General features: G+C 38.4%; 1 protein-coding gene across 1 annotated transcript in view; it reads left to right on the top strand.

Annotated features, from left to right (window-relative positions):
• Positions 1-24,460, top strand: part of pals1a (protein associated with LIN7 1, MAGUK family member a) — a 38,376-nt gene that overhangs the window by 2,328 nt on the left and 11,588 nt on the right. Inside the window, exons 2-7 of the mRNA XM_042500911.1 lie at positions 13,296-13,608; positions 17,426-17,603; positions 18,874-18,974; positions 20,452-20,559; positions 23,892-23,969; positions 24,105-24,245. Of these exons, the coding sequence (XP_042356845.1) occupies positions 13,420-13,608; positions 17,426-17,603; positions 18,874-18,974; positions 20,452-20,559; positions 23,892-23,969; positions 24,105-24,245 (795 nt within the window). The 5' untranslated portion in view covers positions 13,296-13,419. The remainder of the gene's footprint in view (positions 1-13,295; positions 13,609-17,425; positions 17,604-18,873; positions 18,975-20,451; positions 20,560-23,891; positions 23,970-24,104; positions 24,246-24,460) is intronic.

Consider the following 24,460-nt stretch of genomic DNA (forward strand, 5'->3'; position numbering starts at 1 on the left):
TGGCAGTTGGCCTGACAAATTATCTTGGTGTAGCTGCTCATGTAGCAAGGTGGCGTGGTGTGTTTTGGGAAGGCTTACACTCTCTTCTCCTTAAACAAACACTGTTGCGGTGCCCTCGGGCATGAAACTAATGAATCCTCAGTATCTCAGTATCACTGACTGAAGTCTTGTCCTCTTAAGATGAAGGCAAAAAAAGAAATCTAGGAGTGGAACCATCTAAAAATGCTGTGGCTCAGTGCATGTCTCTGTCTGCTGATAGGATTCAGTGGTGATATGAATGAGTTGCAGGGTCTTGTCCATAACAGCGAAAGTGTGCAACATAGTAGTCCCAACTAGTGAAAGAGAACACACAACAATACCCTACAGACATTGAAAAGATGACTTATGCACTTAACAGCCAGCATTTACTGTTATTTTGTGTTGTTTATAATCTGCTAGATTTCGGGAACAAACATTAGATGACTCTTTAAATTAGAGAAAAAACACCTGATTACCAGTAGAGTTTAAGAACAAAAAATTGTCAGCAGAAAATTATGAGGGAAAAATATTTTGAAATACAATTTTCTTTAGTTGAATGCAGTGCAAAATCAGTTGGTTTGCCTATTTTTTCTTGCACTGGACACCAGGTAGTACAGGGTTTCCCACACATTCATTTAGTTGTGGCGGCCTGCCATGATTAAAACATAAGCCGCTATGATTACATTTTCTATTTTTTGGAGCTGGACCATTCATCAGGGGGCACTTTTGAAGTATATGTATTTTTCAGTTATTTATTGCACCGCACTCTCGGAGCGCAGATCACACCCTGGGCACAGGTGGAGCATTAGAACGTCAGCTGCAGTGAAAGTGAAACTTAACTGTTCATTCTGCTGGGTCTAAAAGTTTATATTCACTTGCAGCAGCTCCTCCTCTCCTCCATCGATCTGATCAGATCAAATCAACAGATCAATTATCTATCCAGTGAGTCACAAACTGCTCCTGAGATAAAAAAGAAGTCATTGAGCTCTGCCTGTTCTGTGTCCGCAGACCTACAAAAAGGCCTCCACCAGACCCCCCCACCCCCCACCACCTGTCAGTTATTGCCACACAACACTGTAGTGGCACACAATATGCAGTTCTTTGTCTTTCCACACTGTAGACAGTAAAAAGTGAGAAGTACCAAATAGATCCCTATGAAACCCAGGCTTGTTGCGTGTCAAACTGTCCCGTGTTGCACTGTTGTTTTGTTTTTTTTGTTTGTTGGTTTGTTTGTTTTAAATTTTTGGTGAAAGCTTGATAATTTTACTGACATCTTAGACCTATACATTTATAGATGTTGGTTCAAAGTGTTGTTGTTTTTTTTTTAATTAACGTATTACATATTTCTTTTGGTTCTGGTATGCATGCTTTGCTTCTTTATGCTAAAGCATGTGGACTGGTCTGTGTAGTTTCACTTAAAAGGGTGGGGGTTTGTTTGTGTTGTTTGGTCGCATAGTTATATTATGTTACTGTCTACTTTGTATTTGAGCCTTGAGAACTTCATTTATGACTTTGACAAAGAAACAGGTGTACAATTCAATCAACTGCTTTTATCTGCAGCTGAGAAGCTTTTTTCATGTGTCGGATTTCACAAGTTATTACAGCGAAAAATATTATATCATGAAGTATGTGGTTTTTGATACATGGCAGGAATCTTTTGCTTGACACAGAGCCCCAGGTGCATGTGTGTGTTATCGTCTACAGTTGTAAGGCATGCTGTATAAGACAAGTATGTGAACACCGGGGCGGTCTGAACTGACCTTTAGATAGGCTTTACTGCAGGTATGAGGTCACATTGCTATGGTGACGGGGTCAAAGCTGACTTTTACGGACACACATGTACACACACTGAGAGTTAGTGAAGCAGAGAGGTGAGGACAGGCACGCTGGGCCACAGGCCAGCAAAATACAGAAGTCCTCTGTTCTCTGGAATGCTCTCTCCATCACTCTCTCACTCTGCGTCTGCGACCTGATTGGGACTCAAAGTTATGCCGCTGCCAAATCAAACTGTGTCACCAAATCAGGGTTAGACCAATACTGGGGCTGATACTGTCTGTCACGTCAGGGTCGTCAGCCTATGATATTATAAGGCTCCTTCCTGGCCTTGGCTCGTCTGGGTGCTTAAGTCAGGTGTGCTGTAGTTATTAGCATTTTCAGGCTGTCACTCAGTGAATCTTGCCTCAGCTGAAACAATGGGCTGTGTACTCAAGTCGTCTCAAGGAGCTACTTAGTCTGACTTTCGGTAGAGTTAGTGTATTGTAAAAATGAAATGATGTGTCTGAGGGTATTCCACCAATCAAAAAATAAAAAATAAACATGATTATATTGTTATTTTAAACATGTGGACTAATGGTCATACAGCTAAATTACAGCAGGCATTTAATGCTGATATTTCTGTGGGGTGTAGTGGACAGATCCTTTTAAAATATCTGTCACTGATAACTCCAAAAATATGTTCCCATTACTATTTATTGCACCATTATTGCATAGTTTGAAACATTCCCACTTTAAGTATGGCAAAGCTCTTTCAGTACATCGATGAAGGGTTATGGAAATCTGTCATGTGTATTCATCTTTAATGATTCTGTGCATCATAGATTACATAAAATATTTAATAGAGACCCAGCTTGTGCCCCCCCCCCCCCCCCCCCCCCCCACCCCCCCCCCAATTTTTGGGGCTCTTTTTCTCTTTGTCTGGTACAGGGTGGTACAGCCCTTTTTAAGAATGTAAGTGAAGTGTGTTTGTGTGTGTGTGTGTGTGTGTGTGTGTGTGTGTGTACTGTTAAACAGAAGATAAGAGGCAGCTCTGCTTCTGCTCGCTGCTCCCAATGACATTCACAGTACACACACACACACACACACACACACAGTCTCAGTCTTGCTTTTAGGGTTGTAGTAGTACTGCACCTTATACTGTTGTACTAATTTTAGAATAGAGCTGAATTTCTGCTTGACTTGTTGCCTGAACAATCAACAATCTGGCTGTTGCACTTTTGGTTACATTTGTGGCAGGTCAGAAAATTTGGCCGGTTGTCTGCAATTTCAGCAGTTTCACGTTCTGATTTCCCTCATTGCTGCTGCCAAGAGATCTGCTCTAAACTGCAGTGAGCTAGTTTCATATTTTTGGAGTAGCATTTTACATGTTGTGGCTATAACTGTGGTCTTTGCTTTGATTCGAGGACACTGGCCGCAGTTAGACACACCAAGTTTGATTTTCCTACTTTCACTGTTACACAGCATTATGATACAAATTCCACACTGTGATGAGCCTCTACAGTAAACATCACGTCTTGAGTTTACACATCAGATATGCTCTATGTCATGTTTTGCTTTATGCCAATCACCTGAAAACCACAGGAGGAAATGAAAGTGCCCTCAGGGGAATGATAGGCCTATGACAAAACATGCTGCGATGTCATCAGGCGACAGTGTCTTATTTAGTGTATCGTGCATTTTCCTTGACACAATGAAATTCATTTCCAAACCAGAAAGAAAAATATCTAGTTACCCAAAGCAACCATTGCAAGATATTTATTATTAAATATTTATTTTCATACTAAAATATGTAATAGTACTGAAGGAAGTTGTAATGGTGTTTTAACTCTGTGTACAGTATATAAATCAGAGTGCTCAACCTATTTTTTTCTATGATCTCTCTTTACCGACACATAATGTTGTTCATTTCCCGAGGAAAGCGTTTCAAAGCATTGTTTTCCTGAACTTTTAATCTTTCTTAACCCCTTAAACCTGAATTGATTTAATATTTTTGAAGTAACATCCAGAAAAAAGGCAATGAGCAACATGGCTGGCCATTTTTCAAGAAATTGGTAAAAGGTGACAATGAAATGACCATAATACTAGTGGACAAAAAAAGTGCGGGGCAATATTAAAAAAATAGGGAAAACTGCCCTGAAAGATATATTTAAAATTACTATAATTTTATATTTAATTTCTTTTTAAGAAAAAAAAAGTATACATATAAAAAAAATAGTTTTCAACACTTTTGAGTGGTTTTTATTTATTTATTTGTTTATTAAGCTTATTTTCAGGTATTGTTTAGTAACCTTTTTGTACTCGTTTCTTGCTAATTCTTTGTCCATGTCTTGTGAAGTTGCTCATTGCCTTCTTCCCATGTTTGGGAAGGAAATCAAACCAATTTGCCCAGATTTTAAAGGGTTAACTCTTTTAGCTTGTTTAAGTATCAAGAAGCTGTTGATCGTGGTGATCAGCTTTTCTTCTATTTTCTTTCCAGAGCACTTTTGTGTAGTTGAATGAAGCAGAAAACAACTCTGAGCTTTCGATTCCCAGTGGAATAAAAAACACAACTGGTTGTTTCAGGGTTAACCTCAGATGACAGTTGAACGTTTCTCACATTCCCCGAGGTTGCATTATTGGGTGACCTTGAATGGCATCCTGTCACACGCTGATGAGTGAGTCTATGTATGAAGGGGGAGTTACAGTCATACAAATAGAACATGATTTGAAACATGATTTTTCTTCGAAAATATTTATCTTTCCAGCCACTTTTGAATATGTAATTCCTTTTATGTCTTTCTTTGATTGTGGCGGACAAATAATAAGGAGGTACAGCAGAATATTTCAAAGACACACTATAAAGAAACACAACAACATTTTAGTGTTTGAACATTTCTGAGAATATGATTTATTCACAGCAATATATATATATTATTTTCTAACTGTCTGTGGTATAATTGGTGTTTCACGTTGGTTACAGCCTATAGTGTGATGGAGTGAAAACTGAGGTTTTGACGCGTTCCTAACCCATGTTTGGAAGAACCTTTTTGTTTTCCATAGTTTTTCCTTGAACTGTTGCCTCAGCGAGACACACATGCATACACACATTCATACATGCACACCAGGGGGTAAGCTGTGGCGGCAGATGGTGTTGTGTGTATGTGTGTGTGTGTGTGTTGGAAGGAAGTGGGGGTTGGCATGTTAGGTTATAGCTTATCAGACCCTGTGTGTTTGCTTGGCAGTGTGGAGTCCAGCAGGTCCTCAGATAAAGTCTTATTTAACTAGCAACTGGTCTGAGGGCAGAGATCCAGTAGGAAACAGCTGCAGGTCTTCATCAGCTGTAATACAGGCTCTTCCAGCCAAACTGGATGTTGAAACTAAACTCATCCTCTCTCCTGCATCTACAGCACATTCAGCCCAAAACACTGATCTTCAGAAGGCTATCAGGCCACATGTATAGAATGCTGCTCAAAGCAGGTCATGGATCTGTATGTGTTAGCTTCCCACATCATTAGAGCAATAGTATTTTAATTTGACAATCACTTAGTTGAAGAAAATTAGTGAATTATTCAGTTTAGGCACCTTCATGCCAAATCCATCTCTATACATCTTACTAAAGGTATTCATTTGTTCAGAATTTTCGTGTATAAACCCCAATACTGTGTATTGAAACACTCATACATAAAAACTGTTCTAAAAGACATCTTAGACAGTTTGATAATTAATTCTTCTACATAGGGGTGGGCATGTTTGAAGGCATCATTGAACTTTCTGGAAACTTCAAGTTCACAGCAAAAACATTAACACTTCTGGCCTGAAAAAAGTTAGATGCTTCAAAATTAAAGCACCAGTGGTTCTGCTTTCATTTGTTTAATTCTAACACCACTTTATTTAACATTATTATAACATTACTTACATTTCTAAATTAAATGTTTGATTCATTTGACTTTATTATGACTGTAGCTAATTAATTCTAACTGTAATTTCATTTTATAATTTTGTATTTTAGTAGTCTACAGTAGTTTAGAGAAAATTTCAAAATATTAAGTTCAATATTATGTATGGCAGTATAGCTTAAAAGTATTGCGGTATTATTTTTAGGCTTTATCAGCTGCCTTTTTCATAGTGATTCTGCTTTAATAAGATTTTCTCTTACTCAGAGTGAGAGCAAGGTGGACAGCAGACACAGACCAAAGGCTGTATATAACGGAGCCATGTCATTGTGATGTTAATATAATTTGTGGTAATTTCAGGCCCTGACCCGGTTACTCTGGTGACAACTCATGTCATCATCATGACCGGGATAGAATAAGCCTGGAAACCTCATATTCCATTAAGATGCTGGCTCTCGACCTATTACACTGGTGGCTGTGATGTGTTCCTCACCATGGGCACAGTATTATGGGTACATTTAAATGTCAGCCGAGAAAAGAGAACTTGCTTTTGTCAATTTGTTTATTTGATAGAAGTGCCAAGAAACTATTTCCATTTTGGGAGTTTTGCTTTCTTAAAAAATCAAATAAAGTAAATGATGAAGGTTTTAAGGCTCCGCACAGGCACACAGATGTTTTTAAGTACACCAAGTAATCAGATTTTTATTTTTTTAAAATTTTTTGGGTGTAAGTTAGGTGGGACTTGTATGTTGTTTTAAATTCCATACTACACACTAATTCTAAACAGCTTTTGAATATTTAGTTTGTTTCAAAGGGAAAAGTGACAAAATTAAAGATGCTCCTTGGATGTTTTTCGGTTATGTTCATATTCATTAACGTCAGTCAAGCCTGACAAACATGTAGAACATGTCGACTTCCTCAAAACATTAAAAAAAAAAAACTTTTTTAATGCTTCTTTGCATGTTACTGCTGCCAACTGTACAGTGACACATCTAAAAGGAATGCAGCCATCATTGTTATTATTTTTTCCAAATATTATATTTTGAAATATTTGCTGTAAAAAGGATCTATTAGTGCGTTCTGTATACATTTGTAATGTAGTATGGTTAAATTATTTTTTTAAGTTTTAAATTTAACTTAAATTGATACCAGACAAGCATTGAAGTATCTCATGTTGAGCTTTCTAGAACTTGATAATTTCCTTTTTTTTCCCCTCATGTTAATACTCACCTAATATTGCTGAGATAAATTGGGGATAATGTTTTTATTGGTTCACTTCTATTTCAAAGCCTCACATCCACAGTTTTAAACGGATCAGGTTCTAACCAGCTTGTACATGGCCACGGTCCATGTACATGTTTCCAGTGGTTATCATCACAGGCTGAGCCCAGGCTGTTTGTATCTTTGCTTTGGTCACTGCTAATCCATCAGGATGATTTGCTTTCCTTGCTTTGGGCCTCTGAATGAGTTTCAGCAGCCTCATTTTTATCCCCGCTGTGTTTTGAATCCCTCGTAGTGATGTTACAGTTTAATGTTTGTTGTTCTAGGAGGAAGGCTAGCCCTGCAGAGGAGCTGCTTAAACCTCCTGCGTTTACCTCTGCTCAGTCATGTCTGAGCTTCAGACACTCAGTACTCAGGCGTCTGGCACTGTTTTTTGGCTACACTGGCCCTCACACAACAAAACTTACTCAACTATTTGAGAAGAAAATAGCAGCAGAAAATATAAATGCATTTATGTATTCAGCATATGTAAATGATAATGTGATAGACTGCCTGTTTGGACTGTTGTCTCTGGTATATTGTGCATTTGATGTGTTTTAAATGTTGCATTGTTTTTCCATGTTGTATATATCTTTGAGCGAAGCCGAAGACAAATTTTCACTGAGGTGGACAATAAAGTCGCTCTATATATCTAGCTATCTATCTGTAAAACCATAAAATAGGCAATAAAATAAACTATATAAAAGTAGCACTGACAGAAGAAATAAAAAGAAAAACTAAATTATTTTTAAACGAACCATATACAGTTATGTGTACACACACACACACACACACACACACACACACACACACACATATAATTATGTGGTCATATCAGTGTAGTATGAGTGTAATTATAGTGTTAATAGAAAACTTTGGTTATAGTGGAGATGACAGTAATACAGAAGTTAATGGTAAGATTATTTATGAAACCAGCATAACAGAAAGCTCCTTGTCATTTATATACGTTGGAGTGCAGAGGATGAGATTTCACTCTTGCTTCGCTTCCATTCACCTGCTGCTCAGTCTTGTGTCAGCTTTTTAATTTTTGCTTGCTTAGGCTTGTTTTAGAGACTCATGCTGGAAGATATTTATCTTCATTTAACCTTCAAATTATCAGACAAAGAAGACTAGAAAGCATTTAAGGGCACTTCACTATCTATAATTCTGGACGGTGTCAGTCTGAAACGTTTAATATAATTTGAGGTTGTTGTGTTTTTCATTATTTAAAATCCCTTCGGATTGAAAGGCTTGATAACAGAAGAATGAACTAAAAGAATGAGGCCTTTCCATGGTGCAGCGATGTTAATTGATATTGCACAGAGATAATAAGAGAAACTGCATGTTCAGCATATGAGACTGAATGAACTCGGCTAAGTCCCATTTTTATTAAAAGGCCAATATTTCAGCCTTTCTAGTGAAAGCAGTATAAAAGTAAAATTACTCCAACATGAATTTCCGGAGGATTGTTCCATGATTTAGGATAGACATATTTGTCTGCTGGACCTCAGGCATCCAGAGGAAGCTTTGGCACTGGAAAAACAAGGATGTAGGTTAGCTTGTTGTTTATACTGATAATTATTATGGTGGATGTATGTTTATAATGGAAAGGATGAAAATGGCAGATGACGTCTGAACCCTTGTTTATTTCTTTTACTGATATCCTAAGGCCCCTATACACTGCAAGAATGCTGATCTGTCAGGTTCATTATAGGTCACACTGTGCGGGACGTGTCTGATATAATCATGTTTGCAGTATAATGTCAAGTTTGATGCATTTCAGGTTGTGCAATAAATACCTGCTGAATCACAGCTTCATAATGTCAGTAAAATGTTGCAAAATGCAAAATGTTTCATATAAAAAAAAATCATTAAAAAAAAAATATCCAAAAGCACTTTCAGTAGTCACATGTCAGAATTTGGCTTCACAGTGATCAGTGCAAATATACTGAGAATGCAAACGTAGTATGTTTTGATTGCTAACTCAGACACAGGATTATTCAGAACTGGATACTGGACCCAAAGATGCATCTATTCAGTCCATGCACCTGGTGCATATGCCAAAAAAGTGTTTAGCTTCTGGGTTACTTCTGCTCCTCTTGTCTAAGTATGCATTCAACATAATACGTTATTATCTCAATAAAATGTACTGAAACAAATACATATATGAGAAACAAAAAAATCTAATTTATCATTTTAGCTGGTTTAAAATATGCTTGGCCAGTAGATGTTTTCATCTACTCGTCACTTTGTGAATCAAAAACTTAATCTTGGACACTACACACAGCGTTTACTTTAACATAAAATGCATTCTCATGCCCAAGACACAATATGAACACGCATAGCATAATCATACAACTTTTCTGAGCCTTGACTGGGGTATATACTGTAGCTGGAAGTGTCCTATCAACAGTTTGACAGATGTCATTTTTACAGTGGTGGCCTTTGGAGAGAATGCTTTTTTGGTCACAGTTTTTTGTTTTTTTATTGCAATACTGTGATCAGCCACTGGGAAAAATTGTAAGCAAGGCTGAGCGGCGGCTTCATATCCAGTTCTGTAATACATCTATGGCATATAGGTAACACACACACTCTCCCCTCCCCCATCAGTGGAATTTTTTCCCAGGGCTGCCTGGCATTCCTCACTGCTGCATCATGGGACCTCTGGTGTGTGTGTGTGTGTGTGTGTGTGTGTGTGTGTGTGTGTGTGTGTGTGTGTGTGTGTGTGTGTGTGTGTGTGTGTGTGTGTGTGTGTGTGTGTGTGTGTATGCGTGTGTGTGTGTGTGTGTGTGTGTGTGTGTGTGTGTATGCGTGCAGTCCTGTTGGTAAGAGATAGCATATCAACACACTGTTGTTATTGTGGCATGAAAAGATAAGGCATCCATCCGCCTCACCTGTTTATTTTTATCCCTTTCTCTCTCTCTCTCTCTCTCTCTCTCTCTCTCTCTCTCTCTCTCTCTCCATGTAGTCATGTCTACCTTGCTTGCCCTCTCTTGTCTCTCCCTCTATTTTCTCATCTATCCACTCTTCCCTCCCACCACCTCCCTACATAGTACTCTATTCCTTGTGTGTGTGTGTGTGTGTGTGTGTGCGTGTGTGTGTGTGTGTGTCAGGGGGACCACCCGGCTGCTGACAAAGCCGTTGTCATGGTTATGTGTGGAGAGTGGGGGGTTGTGATGACGTTGTTGTCTCTGAACTACTGAAGAGAGAGAGGCAGAAATGACTAAGATGGAGAGAGAGTAGCTGTGTCATAAACTGTGTCGTGTCTGTTAGTTGGTGTACCAATTAAACATTAAGTTACCAAAACACAGGCTGCCAGATTGCATGGTGTGCTGTTAAACAGTAAACCAGTAGCTCATTTAGCCTGTAGTCAGGTTGTGAACCAGCAGTCACTGGTCAGGCAGTTTATAAAGCAGCAGGTAAACCAGTTAGGACACTCAGTAAATCAGTCTCTTGTTAAACCAGTAAAGTAGTTAGACGTTATGAACTGGCAGTCAGCCCACCAGTTTGGTAGCCATTAAAGGATAATTGTGGCTTATTGCACCTTGGATGTGATAATTTGTAGTTGTTGCTCCTTAAAGAAGCCCAGTTTCCCTGGAAAGAGGGAAATCACCTCTGTGGGTGGAGCATGTATGTGTAAATCTATTTATTGAAAGAAAGAAAGGACAAATTAATCATTCATGAAAAAGTCATGATTCTGGACCTAAGGACTCGGATACCCAACTGCATCTACCCATTAGCAATGGGGTCCAACATGATACAAAGTGTCTGTCACTACCCGATCCATATGGGGAACCTGATTTGTTTAGGTACCATCCTCTGTCCTAAAACCTTTGCTTTTAACCCTAACGATCCTTGCACATGCTTAGAACAAATTGGGTTTCCAGTACAGATTGGGCAGCAACAGTGTCACATCCCTCTGTGCAACAATAGATATGGTTACATGCACACCACTATTCCTCTATTATTTTTATTTTTACAATAATCAGAATCTAATGCCAGCCATGTAAACAGCATACTCTAGTTAAGTATTCAAAATTTAGCATTTTCTGATTATGATGTGGGATATGCTGGTATTATTTATGTTTTAATTGCATTATTTGGACACGTATACAGCCAATTTGAAATATGCATCTCAAGTCAACACAGGGCCCCTTATCTCTTTATGGTTGGCTTTTTGTGTTGTCATGGATACATTGTACACAAAAAAAACTTGCCAGCAGTTTGCAAGACAGGTGCAAAAATGCATGCAGAATAGCTCACATTTCATTTCACAGCTCAAATTATAAAAAAGAAGCAAAATGATAAGTCGTCCATCTGTTCCACTGTTCTGTATTTTGATGTTGTAAATGACATGTTTGTGCAGATTAATCTGAGTGTAAACATGTAAACAGGAATATAAGTGAAATATTCATTTTCATTAGCCATGTAAACAGCTTAGTAGGAATATTGTCTTTTTGGCATGAGTGCAAAAAACTGACTAATTGTACAAGTAAAAAAATGTCATGACACTTGCGTGGTTGTTTACTGATGTTTCCAGGCCAATGCTAGTCAGATCTGATCAAACCACACCAACACAGTCCTCATAAAGCAGATAAGCTGTCTTTTACTGATGATCATCAGTGTTTTGTCCAACTTTAACTCTGATTTTTTTTATTTAATCAAAAATATTTAATATTTCAGAAACATACATACATGACCATGACATGTCACAATAGAAAAAGCACAGTGGTACATGTACAAAAATAATAGCTGATTTTGGGCTGGGCAGTATATCAATATTATATTGATTATTGTGGTAGACCAGAAATTGCCTTTGAATTTTTGTAATAACAGAAATGTTGTCTTTCGCTGATTTTAAAGGCTGCATTACATTAAAGTGAGGTAATTTTCTAAACTTATCAGATTCCTAACTGTTCTGTTGTTTGCCTTTAAAAGTTTTTAACCACATTACTAATGATTATTTACCAAATATCTCATTTTTTAATATTTTGTGAAAGTACAAATAGTCAGTCATCCCTACAAGATCTTTGCAATATTGCAACAAATCCTCATACAACAGTTTGAATAATATCTCAGGAATTAGCACCCCATAAATGGCATTGTCAAGTTACCTATTTAACATAAAGTTATGTTGGTCAGGTTTAGGAAAGTGAAGTTCCTGGGTGAAAGTCCTGTATTTGTTTGATATCTGCTGCAAAAGAGGCCGTCTTTCAGCTGTTTCTGCCAACTTGATAACATTTTGTATAATTCCTACTGGGGCAGGGCAATATAGATGTGTATTGTCTGAGATATTGGATATTGTAATATTGTGTTATGGAATAAATTGTGTTTTTTCCTCATTTTAAAGGTTGCCTTACAGTAAAGTGATTTACTTTTCTTGACTTATCAGACAGTTGTACTTGTTTTCATACTTGCCTTTACCTGCTTAGTCATTATATCTATATTACTGATTATTGAGCAAAAATTGAATATTGGTACTTTGAAAAAGTACCACTCCCTCAATACTGTCACCTCAAAGAGGGAATTTGGTTAAAAAAAAAGTTCCAGTTCTTTTGGGAAGATTTGATAATATCGAGATATATATCGTGCATCGAGATATATCCTAAAAACATTGCAATATTATTTTCAGCTCATATCACACAGCCCTGACTCTTATTGGAGATAATAACATTATACTCACCACATTTATTGCTAAGCTTCTGGGAACAATGCAACTTCACAATAACGTTTCACCTCTAAATAAAGTGGTTGGATAATCAATCTAAACTGTTATCTTGTTTACAGCCTGTCTGATCATAGGACAGATCTCAGCAATTAATAAAATTGGAGGGCTTAATGTTATCATAATTATAGAAGCTATGGCCAAAGTTACAAAAATAAGACCCACAGTTTATTAAACCAGATTTATCATTGAAGTCTCCTGTAGGTAAACATACCCAGTTAGTCAGCTGATATAGCAGTTAACTAGCTATTAGCCAGTACATAGATCAGTCAGTCCAGCACTTACTTGTGTGTTGGTGTTGAGCATGACCCTCGTAATGTCCTCCCGATTGCCATACACCTTTTGTCCTCTGGGGTCATTATGACCCCGTCCTATTTTGACTGTTATTTAAAGCATATTGTATAAATAAACAATTCTGTGTTACACCTTTAGTCTTACTTCAGTCCAGTCCATTACCACACTTGTTTTGGAATTTAGGGCCAATAAACAGATACCTGATAGACACCATTTATGAGACCTGGGTCTGATAGTGTCTCTGCTGAATGGTATGAGGACGCCTCCTCTTATTGTGTATCTGTAGGAATGTTGGGTGGCAGAAAGTCACCAACTAGATTAATAACTTATTTTTTCTGCTTCCTCTACAGGTGAAGTTATCATGGCTGCCCTGTTTACTGAGATGCCCTCATAGACTTGCCTAATTTATACATATACTAGCCTTAAAATCCCTGCAACCCACACAAACACTTGGACTCTTGGTGTGTGTGAGGGATGACAACCTCCCATCTGAACGGCCATGTCGCTGGGGAGGGAGGAGGAGGAGGAGGAGGAGGAGTAGATGAAGAGCAGAGAGGAGGACAGCAGCACCGGGAAATGGCCGTGGACTGTCCGGGAGAGCTGGGGAGCCGAACGCTACCGGTCCGACGATCCGCGCAGCTGGAGAGGATACGACAGCACCAGGTATACACACACACACTTGTTACTTGTGCTTATTTTACGCAACACTAAAGCTTCAACAAGCATGCAGGTCACATTCAATCATTAAGTGCATTTAAGAGCAGCCAAGGCTGATTATATAGTCATAGTAAGTGCAGAATGAGAAAGGAAACAAAGAACAAATAAAATTCCATTGGGCTATGTCACGGTCACTACTCAGTGCCAACATAGTCTGCATATTTTTACACAAGCTGACTTCACAAAAGCAGCGGTGGAATGTGAACAAGTACATTGACACAGGTGCTCAACTCAAGTAGTGTTAGTACTTCACTTTAATATTTCCATTTTAAACTTCCAATGCTCCAAATTTCTGAATGATCCACTTTAGTTACTTTGCAGGTTAGAAATTTAGAAACAAAATATATGATTAGTTTGGAAAAATGATAAATTGTTCGATATCAAACTGCCGCAATGTGTGATATGACGAAATATATCGTCTGACAAAAAAAATGTATATTGTCTCATATTATGCTGTATCGTTTATTTTGTTTACATCATCTGATAATGCTTTGCGCCTGTTCGTGTGGCCGAGGGGCCGTCTACACGATGCACAAGAAAAAGGACAGTCTAACTTAATGAGTGGTAGTGGCAGTAGTGCGAGCAGGTGAGGCTTTGTGTTTTTGTGTTCTGCACAACTATTCAGTCACATTTTCCAAACACAGAGCATCAGAGTGACTTAAAAATCTTTGCAATCTCTGAACTGGAGAGCTTTTAATTTGTTTCCAGCTAACTTTCTGCTAATGCTAACATCCAGCTGTTGTCTGGAAGCTGCAAGACAACAGCAAAAACATCAACACTCCAGTGTGAGATGAGTCAGGTCCCTCAAAATAAAAGCACCACGAGATCAGCTTTGATTTATTTAATTTGACAATACTTTCTTCAGCGTCACTGTAACGATACTTTATTTAGCTTTTTAATTTATTCAACATTATAACTGAGCTTTATTTTAACAGTAGTTTATGTCACTTTATTTTATGGCAGTAGATACTTTATTTATAACTTTAGTTCATTTATTAATTTTGTATTTAAGACCAGTGTACAGTAATTTAGAGGAGATTTCAAAGAGATATCTGTTATCAATATTGTGTATCACGATATAGCCTAAAAATATTGTGATATTATTTTAAAGTCATATCCACAGCCCTAGCCTTACGCTGACCATTGTTCTGTGATGCTGACCAATAGTGACACAGAGGCCATTTTTCCATGCATAGCTGTAAGTATGGCAAAGAGAAAGAGCATTTTAGTGTTACACTTCCATAAAGTTGTGACAGATTTCTAACAAAGTATGATCAGAGTCACAGCAGCAGTCTCAGATATCTTGACTTATAGTCCTTTGGTTCAAGATGGATCCTGCATACCCCTCATCAAACCACAGCAGTGTTGTTGTGCCCTCCCCAACCGTCTAAATAAGTAAATATTGAAATAGCAATTATACAACTGAATCTCACCTTAGGCCCCAATCACACCCTGATGTGTCACTACAGGCGCAACTGCTTTAAAAACACCTTGGTAGTTTTGCTGGAAAAACCTTATTAGGTTTTTCATCACTCCAGTTCAAAAAAGAAATTATACCAATTCATCTGTATGTTGGAGACAGTGCGGATCCCCGGAGGCTAATCATTTTCACATATTTTGGTCATGTTCAATATTGCTCCCCTTTTGGCAGGAGGTGTATACATTTTTGAAGAAAGTATTCCAGATAGACATTCCATTTAAGTTTGTATCTTTATACTTAGGCGCCCTACCAGGGGAAAATGTCACTTCTCAGGATAAATATTTATTTCAAATTCTCACTGCCGCTTGTAGGAAAACTATTACAAGGAAGTGGTTGAAACCAGAGAGACCTACAGTGGGTGAGTGGTTTGACATAGTATATGATATATTCAAGATGGAAAGAATAACCTTTACCATAAGATTGCAACAAGATGCGTTTTTAAAAAGATGGGAGAGATGGATTAGATTAGTTACACAGGTACGGCCATCATTTATTTAATGATATGTTGTATGTACTTTCATATTTCTTTCTTTGTGTGTGTTTGTTTGATCCTTCTTACCTGTGTAGTAAAAGTTTTCTTGAGAAACTTAAAGGTATACCCCACAAGTTATATAACCCTGTTCTAGGGAGAATAGTTCCTATTATGTACTCTTAAAGACTCATCTCAGTTATTATGGTGAAAGGACTATTCATTCATCTCTGTGTTGTTCATGGTACTACAAACATTCTGCAATGTGGAATGTTAATTAACAGAACGGATGTATGAGAGTTTGGTTATGTTAATGAACATATGTACCATAAAAAATCCTAATAAAAAGAGAATTAAAAAAAAAAAACACCTTGGTAAAGCATGTTGGGCAAAACACGATGGCCAAAACAGCGTGATGCGCCCTTCTTACATGTGCTCTCTCTATATATATATCTATCTATCTATCTCTCTCTCCTTCTCTCTCTCTCCCTGACTGTAGCCTTCCAGAAACTATCAAAGTCGTTGTACTGAAAAGTTGAGAATTAAAAAAAAATGCTAGAAAACCCTGACATGTGGTGCAAGAGAGGACCACACACCAGTCACTCTGTACCATAGGAAGTCAATGGTTGCTGGGGACGCTTTTCTAGCAACGTTCTGTGGTGTGATTGGGGCCTACAGTGGACACTGTCTTCATCACACATGAAAAAGTCAGAGCCCGCCTTTACTGCTTAGTGTCTGTTAATGGTACCAGCTTTACTCTCAGTCATGAAACCATGTGTGTGTCCACATGCAAACACCACTGGTGCTGACAGATGGAACTGTAGAGTCATCACCCCTGCCTGATCACCCCTGTACTTGAAAGATGGTGAGCTATAAGTGGTCAGGTACCATTTCGGACTGGACCCAAATGTTCGGATATTCAGATACTGATTTATTAGGTAGTTATTGGGTTTTCAATTTAGGAAATTTGGATTTTTTTTTTGTTGTTGTTGCAGAGGACAAATGTCATTTCAATGTTTGTGAGAAAAAAGATCCATTTTAAATGTTGGTTAGCTGGAGTTTGTCATGTTATTATGAGTAGTATGTAGGTCTATGAGAATTTGTCTGTGATATAAAAAAGGTCACAAGCTGTCTAATGTCACAAACAGTACATAGAAAGGTCATTGAACCCAACACCTCGGGAATTTGAGTTGGTCCACCTTTCAATTGTGATTGTTTTCTACAAATTAAGCTCCAGTTTGGTATTTATTTTTGTTAAAGATATGATTACATCAGCTATTAGTAAAAATAAAATATACATTGTTTCTATTTTAATAGAATGTGACCAAATATTGCTGTTGGTTGTTTTACAGTAAACCCGGGTTCCTCTTCTTTTAATCAATCATTTGGCCATCACTTCGATAATTGTGTTTGTACAAAAATACTTTCACATTTGATGAAACTGCAAAAAGACACAACAGATTTCTTTTCATCAACAATGACACAGTGAAGTCTTGTTTACTTCATCCCAGGGTTAAAGATGGTTTGTGTGAGATGTGGGTGCTTTATTTATGACTAAAAGTGACAAATCATTAAATCAGCCACATGTTTACATGTGCAGATTCAGGGTTAGCTTTTTTCTAAATGGATTACGATAAAGCTATTCCTTTCCATGGAGAAACTGGGTCATTTTTGTTTTACTTAAATGTTCAAATTACATAGTAAATCAGAGTTTAGAGTTTTTGTTACTGAATCATCAAATGGTCAATTCATATGTTCAGTTGTATTTCTATATTTAAAGTATTTTTTTGTGCATGTGTGTGTGTGATCGTCAGGAGGATCTGCGTCGCCGCAGAGAGGAGGAGGGTCGGCAGCTAGACCTGAACGCCTCGCTCAGACTCAGGAAGCTCTCCCAGCATCCCCACATCGGCATCGACAACCCCACATTCCTGCAAGACTCGTACACACCACAGCAGCCAGCGCTCAGCGGCCAGCACACACACCCACTGCTGGGTAACACACGCACACACACACACACACACACACACATAGAAGAGTAGAATTACAGATCATTGATGCGGTAAAGCTCCCAGAGGGAAAGGAAAGAATAAAGAGGTGGAGGTGAGAGGGACATTATAACTTAAAAGATCATTTAAATATGAAAAGAACTAAGTGTTGAAGAAGAGGAAAAAAGGAGGGGAGGGTTAAACGGATGGAAAGAGAGAAGCTGGCAGGGAGGGAAAGGAATGTAAGGAAGACATGTCTGCCGTTAGGGAGGGAATTCCTCAGGGAGGGAGAGAAGGACACGAGAGGCTCTTGAGGGTGACTTAATTAAAACTTTGTTAGGGGTGGTAATGTTGACACACACACCATCACACACACACACACCATCACACACACACACACCATCACACAAACAGGTACACAATGAAAAAGTGAAGTCTTGAATAAGAAATCAGATGCAGTCTCCCTCTCTCTCTCACACACACACACACACACACACACACACACACACACACACACACACACACACACACACACACACACACACACACACACACACACACATGAATCTGAAGCCAGGACAAGCAGGCTGTCTTCTGCCATCATCTGATAGTAAAGTACATCTCTAATTTTAGCCCTTTGTCTTTTGTGTAGGTACATATGTTTACGTAAAAGGTTATTATTGTGGGCTTGTTTTATTTTATTTCTTATGTGCTTAGTAAGGACTTTAGAACAAAACAGTTTTAACACATAATGAAGACAAATGTCCACTGTCCCATCTTTTCTGAACAAAAAGCACAACTCCAGTAAAGACAGATATACAACAAAAAAGAGACAAAAAAATACAACACACAAACAAACAACAAAAAAGTGCTTTCACAGTACCAGTTATTTCAGAATCTAGCAGTTCATCAAAGCAGGTGTCATTACCGCATTAGTTAAGCATTCCCTCTATTAAGGCCAAAAAACGGCCCAAGATTTGATCATTAATATCTTCTCTCCCCATGATTCTGGATGTAACACGTTCAACATGGCCATTTTTTGTCATCAGTTCAACCCACTCCCCTAAAACAGCAGAGACTAGATGATTTCCAGTGTCCTAATATTATTCTACATCCCGTTGTTGTAGCCAGGCAGACGCATTATCTCTTTCATTCTCTCATAACGACATTATCTGGTAACAAATCTGAGATACAGAGAGCTGGAGATTGAATCAACCTTAAGTTGAACAGTTTATTCAGAAAGACGATAACCTTGTGTGTGTGTTTTTTTCTCACAGAGTTGGAGGAGTTGCTGCTGTCACTGAAGCAGGTCCGGAGCTGCCTGTCCGACCAGCAGAGTCAGAATGACATCGAACTGGTTCTTGCACTACTAAACAAGGTAATACAAAGAGAATATATGAGATTTAGAGCTTTAAATCAATATGTGACTGTGGTGTTTTTCAAGACTTTTGGGCCTACCATGTAGGAGGGATTTACAAAGAGCTGTCACCGCTGTCTGAGGTGGAGCATCCATGACTCACAAGATTCCTGCTGTTGGAATGAAGGCTTCAGTGTGGGGAGGGGGGCTGGAGGCTACAGAGGGGCAATTTAAATCTTTTGGGAATTGAAGCTACAGATAAGCATTCTTTTGTGCCTGTATTAAATACTCTTAAGTCAGATATTATTATGCGCACAACTAACAAATAATTCAGTATTTTCCCCAGAGTGCTGTACCATTTGTCACAATCAAAAAGCCTTGAAATGCCATGAATCACTTCAAGGAAATTGAACCTGGACCCTGGACCTGTATTTCATGCGAAGGAACCCAGTTTTAAGTTCAGCTCTAAGACTGATGACTGTCACCAGAGTTCCAGTTTTTGTTTTTTTTTAACAATTTTTTTAACATTCTGTGAAATCATTAGTCACAGTTTTAGGAGTTTGAGTTGCGGGGTGGATAACTAATCTGTTGCGTGAAAGTAAATTCTTAGACCTAGTGCAACGAAATTTTACCTTTCACTGCATCTGACATTCTGCTGTATATGTAATTACTCTCACAGCCAAAAGAGGGAGACAAAACTTCCACTTTACACTCCAGAAAAAGGTTTTTTTTTAAAGCACAAGAAATATACCTGAAAAATTAGCAACAACAAAAAATATATATATGTAAATGAGTAAATGAAAGAATAAAAACAAAGGAAAAAAACAAAAACAAACACAGACATCACCCAGAAAAATAACATGTAAATTCCATTTAAATACATAATTAAAATAGTATAAATGTGGTATTTTGGTTAGTGTTCTTTAGCTGTTTGAAAAAACAGTTTTCTAAATCTACTAATTTCTTGCAAAAAAGCAAGGGTTCGAAAGGTTCTGAACGCAGCACAAGAAAAGTCAGGTCAGTCCAAGTTTCAAAGAGTCAAACTCACTATGTTGTGTCCAGAACAGCTGATGAGTTTTCAGTTTGTGTTTGATCAGCAGTGAGATGTGCAACATGTCTTTGATCGGTCATGTTGGTTAGTTATCAGTGCTCGCCCTAACTTTCCTGTTCTTCTGTATTTCCCAAAAGAAGTGTAAATGGACAAAACAAATTATCAAAGACAACCTGAGTGGACCCCGTCAGTTTGAAAACAGCAAATAGAAAAGCTTAATGAACAGTGTATACATATAGACACTTTCTTCATAAATCAGTGATCCACAGTAACAAAGTGTGAACATTTCACAGCGTGGTAGATTTAATTTCTCATTGGTGTCACTTTTAAACAATATCAAAAAATACAGGTGTAGTGATGAGAAAGGGGAACATGTATATACTTACTGTTTGAGCTGCAGCTTGAAGGAATCTAACAGAACATGTTGGTGTCTGTTTTCACCTTTAGTCTGACTTCCAATCAGCGCTGAAGATCCATAATGCCGTGGCCACCAGCATGCACCGACCCTCCCCTCCATACCCACACACACACCAGGCACTTCAGCTGGCCATGGAGGTACATCCACTTTGATTTTATGTCATCTGTTTAATTCCTTGACAGCTCTTGTTGCATCACGGTCATCTAAGAGAGGGCTAACACACGCGCACGCACACATGCACAGCGACGGTCTAGGTCAACGAGTGTGTTCGCAAACAACGATGTTGGAGACAGAGCTGCTCTGTTCAGCATCAATTAGAGCCGAGCACGGGTGCTCCGAGTATGTGCATGTAAACACACAGACTAATTTCTGTCAGCCAACTCTTTTATTTTGTAATCATATTTAATCAGCAGCCTGTTTAATTAAAGATTTATCCGTCAGTTTGAGCTCATATGTGAGTTGATTCATCAGACAGAGAGATCCAGAGCTGCTGGACTGACTGAAATGATTTAAAGTAGAGAACTAAGTAGTAAAGTAGTAAAGTAGTGTAAAGTTAGATGTTTTTATGGTTGACTACCAGATGACAGCAGGGTGATGATAACCAGTTCAAGTGAAGCCAACATTCAGGATGCTCACACAATTAGTGCTGCCATTCTTTTTCGGCCCCAGAGTTGATTTGGCGAGCTCTTAAGATCTATTCATGGCTCATTTCAGTGGAATCTCATTAAAGAGCAGCACATTATTTCTGCTCCATGTTGGCATCTCCGCCCCCTGCCCTGCATTTGGCTTTAAAGCAAAAAAAGGCTCTCAGCTCTCATACTGCAGTCCCACAAACACGTTCCTTTGTCATCGATAATGAAGTGGAAAAGAAATGATAAAAATAAAAACAGTCACAGTGGGCAGCAGGATTTTAGGCTCTCAGAATATGTTACTGGATTTTATGTCCAGCTCGTAGCTTCTCTCCTCCCAGTTTTAGATTAAATCAGGCCAGCTACAGAAACTGTTTTAAATCCTCACCCAATTTGAAATTAAGGACAAATTTCACAAATTGTCCTCTCTCTTTTCATTCTAACATGATAATGTTAGTATATAGCAGAAGATATAATGTAGAGAATAGATGGTTCCTGCCACATTTGAACAAACTGTTGCCCAATCTAACCTAACAAATACACTGTTATTCTTATGTTGTCTCCATGTGACTTTTGGCCTCATTACAGAAAAATATTTTAAATGCTTGTCCTTTCCTAACTGTTAGTTTCAAAGATAGGGGAAAAAATATCCTCCCATTACAGAAACAATTTCTAAACACCTGGCTGTGTCTTATAACATCTCAGACCTCCTATCTTTTCTAAATTTTCTTTAATCAGCACTTGTCATGCTTGAATTATTTACACTGAACAAAAACTGAGCAATGCTTTTGTTTTTACTACCAAATTTTCACATTTAAATTAAAGAAACACTTTGTATGCACTCGAAAGATGTATTTCTCTCAACTTTTAGTCACAAATTTGTTAAAATCCATGTTAGTGAGCACTTTTCAATTCACATGCATAAAGTTGCTTATGTGATATTAAGAAGGGTTAACTCACACATCGCCAAGGTGCAGGTATGGTCGGTAACGTCAATTATTCAGAAAAATACAATCATACGCAGGCTTTTCTCTGATGCAAAACATTTCAGCAGCAAGCTGCCTTTTAGCCTGCTTACTCAGCTTCGCTTAGCAGGTAGAGCTTAAGTTACTACAAGTCCTATTACATGTGTTTTTCAAACATGTCTATTTCCCATTGAATAGTCCCAACAGAGGCAACAGAAGTATGTATTTTGTAATTCCCACACCCCAAAAATGTGCTTAAAATCCAACTAAATCCCTGTGTGCAGTTGCTGCTGGAATGGATGTGAAATGGGCGTTTCTTTTTTTTTCTTTATGGACGGTTATCTGCACAGCGCACTTTGAATGACATCACAATCGAGAAGTGATTGGTTGGTTAGAATGTGAATCCTGGACAAACAATTAGTCATCGATCCAGGGACAACACTTGTGATATCAGATCAAGATGCAGATTGAACATCATCATTGCTGCACGGCTGTGCCTTGAAATGGTCACTCTTAACACAATGCCACAGATGAGGGAGCGTGCTATTGGCATGCTGACCGCAAGAATGTCCACCAGAGCTGTTTTCTGTGAACTTGATGTTCATTTCACTGCATTAAATCATCTCTGAATTTGGCATTACATCCAACCAGCCTCCCACTTGCACAAGTTTATAACAATGACAAAGTGCTGTTAGATCAAGATCCTAGTGAGGATGATGCATGCAGATAAGCTTCCCTGAGACGGTTTCTGTCTATTTGTGCAGAAATTCTGCGGTTATGTAAACCAAGTGTTGAATCAGCTGTTCAATTGGCTGCTTTCAGACGATCCTGCAGGTAAAGAGGCTGGATGTGGAGGTCTTACCTGTGGTCTGTGGTAGGGAAACAACATCGGCAACATCTTATAGTAGTGAAATAAACATTCAGTTTATAGGTAACAGCTCTGCTGGGCATTTCTACAGGCAGCATGCCTCTGACACACAACTTGTGACGTCTGTGTCATGTTCTGTGTGATCAAACTGCATATTTTGGAGTGGCCATTTACTGTGACCATCCAAAGTGTTGTTCAGTACGTGTTTAGAATATACATGAGATGCTTGTATCTTTGATTAGAATGTACCAGTGGGCTACTGGAGATTGGAAAGCCATAATATTAACAGCTCTCACTTGTCACTGGCTGGTCAGCTTGCTATCATGAACGAAAAAAGACGGGCTTTCACTTTTAGCTACAACAAGTTGGAGGCATGAATTGTAAACTTCCACCTTATAGGAAAGTTTTGTTTCTTTTTTTTTCTTTTAATGTCATCATATGGTTTGAGTAGCAATTTCGTCATCATATTTCAGGGTTCATGTTGTTCTGCATCTTCATTGTTTTTGCTATTCAGACCTGTGGCTGCTAATTCTTTTAAATTTTTGAGCAGGTTCTATGCCATCCTAATGTAGGATTCCTAACTTGGGAATTCCTTAAGTTAGGACAGTTGTGAAATAGCTAAATTGCTATCCTAAGATAAGATAAATGCAGGTAGGAAACATGTTTCTGCAATACAAAAACTCCTAAGTGCCATCCTAAACTGAGATAAAACATGATGTCAGATTTAGGAATTTTCTGTAATGAGGCCTCAGATTAATCCTCCCACTGTAAAGAACAGAAAATAAATTCACTTCATTGTAACCTGAGCCCAGAATGGATGAACCCTTCATTATTTTGTATGAATTTAGTTTGAGGGCTGTACTTTACAATGAGGCATATAATCACTTACTGCAAAATTATTATGTGATGTTCAGAGTTGTCTGCAGTTGCTACGGCGATAATATACTATTGCTATGGTAATATTTCTGGTCATGATGCCAATGATGTTTATGTTGCTATGGATCCAGGCCAGGAATCTCATCCAGTCAAGTCAGAACAAAGAGGGACTCGAACTCCACAGCCTGCTGTCAGACACACACATCCAGGTAGACACACACACACACACACACACACACACACAAAGTTGTATTAGCAAATACACAAAAGATTCCTGTAGCGATTGTCATTGCTTCAGTCCTTTAGCTAAGCTTTTTGTGTGCGTGTGCATGTGTGTTTTGCAGTCATTGCTCCTGGCTCATGACAGCATAGCAGAGATGGAAATGCAGCCTGAGCCGCTGCCCGCCCAAGGAGAAACACTGACCCAGTGGGGGGGAGAGACTGTCAAGATAGTTCGCATTGAGAAAGCCCAGGACATACCACTGGTAAGACGAACACTTATTCACTCACATAAAATCAATGAGTAGGCAGTTACATAGAGAGCTGACATCCTGCCACACTTGAGCTTTAATTCTGCTAGCTTTTAATCGCTCAGTGTAATTACTGGTAGAGGAACGACTGGGGTCTCTCTTTGTCGAGATTGCATGTTTTCCTACCGCCTACCCACAGTCAGGTTAGGATTAGACTCTTAAAATCACCT

This window comes from Plectropomus leopardus, chromosome 14, assembly GCF_008729295.1.
Source record: "Plectropomus leopardus isolate mb chromosome 14, YSFRI_Pleo_2.0, whole genome shotgun sequence".
NCBI lineage: Eukaryota > Metazoa > Chordata > Actinopteri > Perciformes > Serranidae > Plectropomus > Plectropomus leopardus.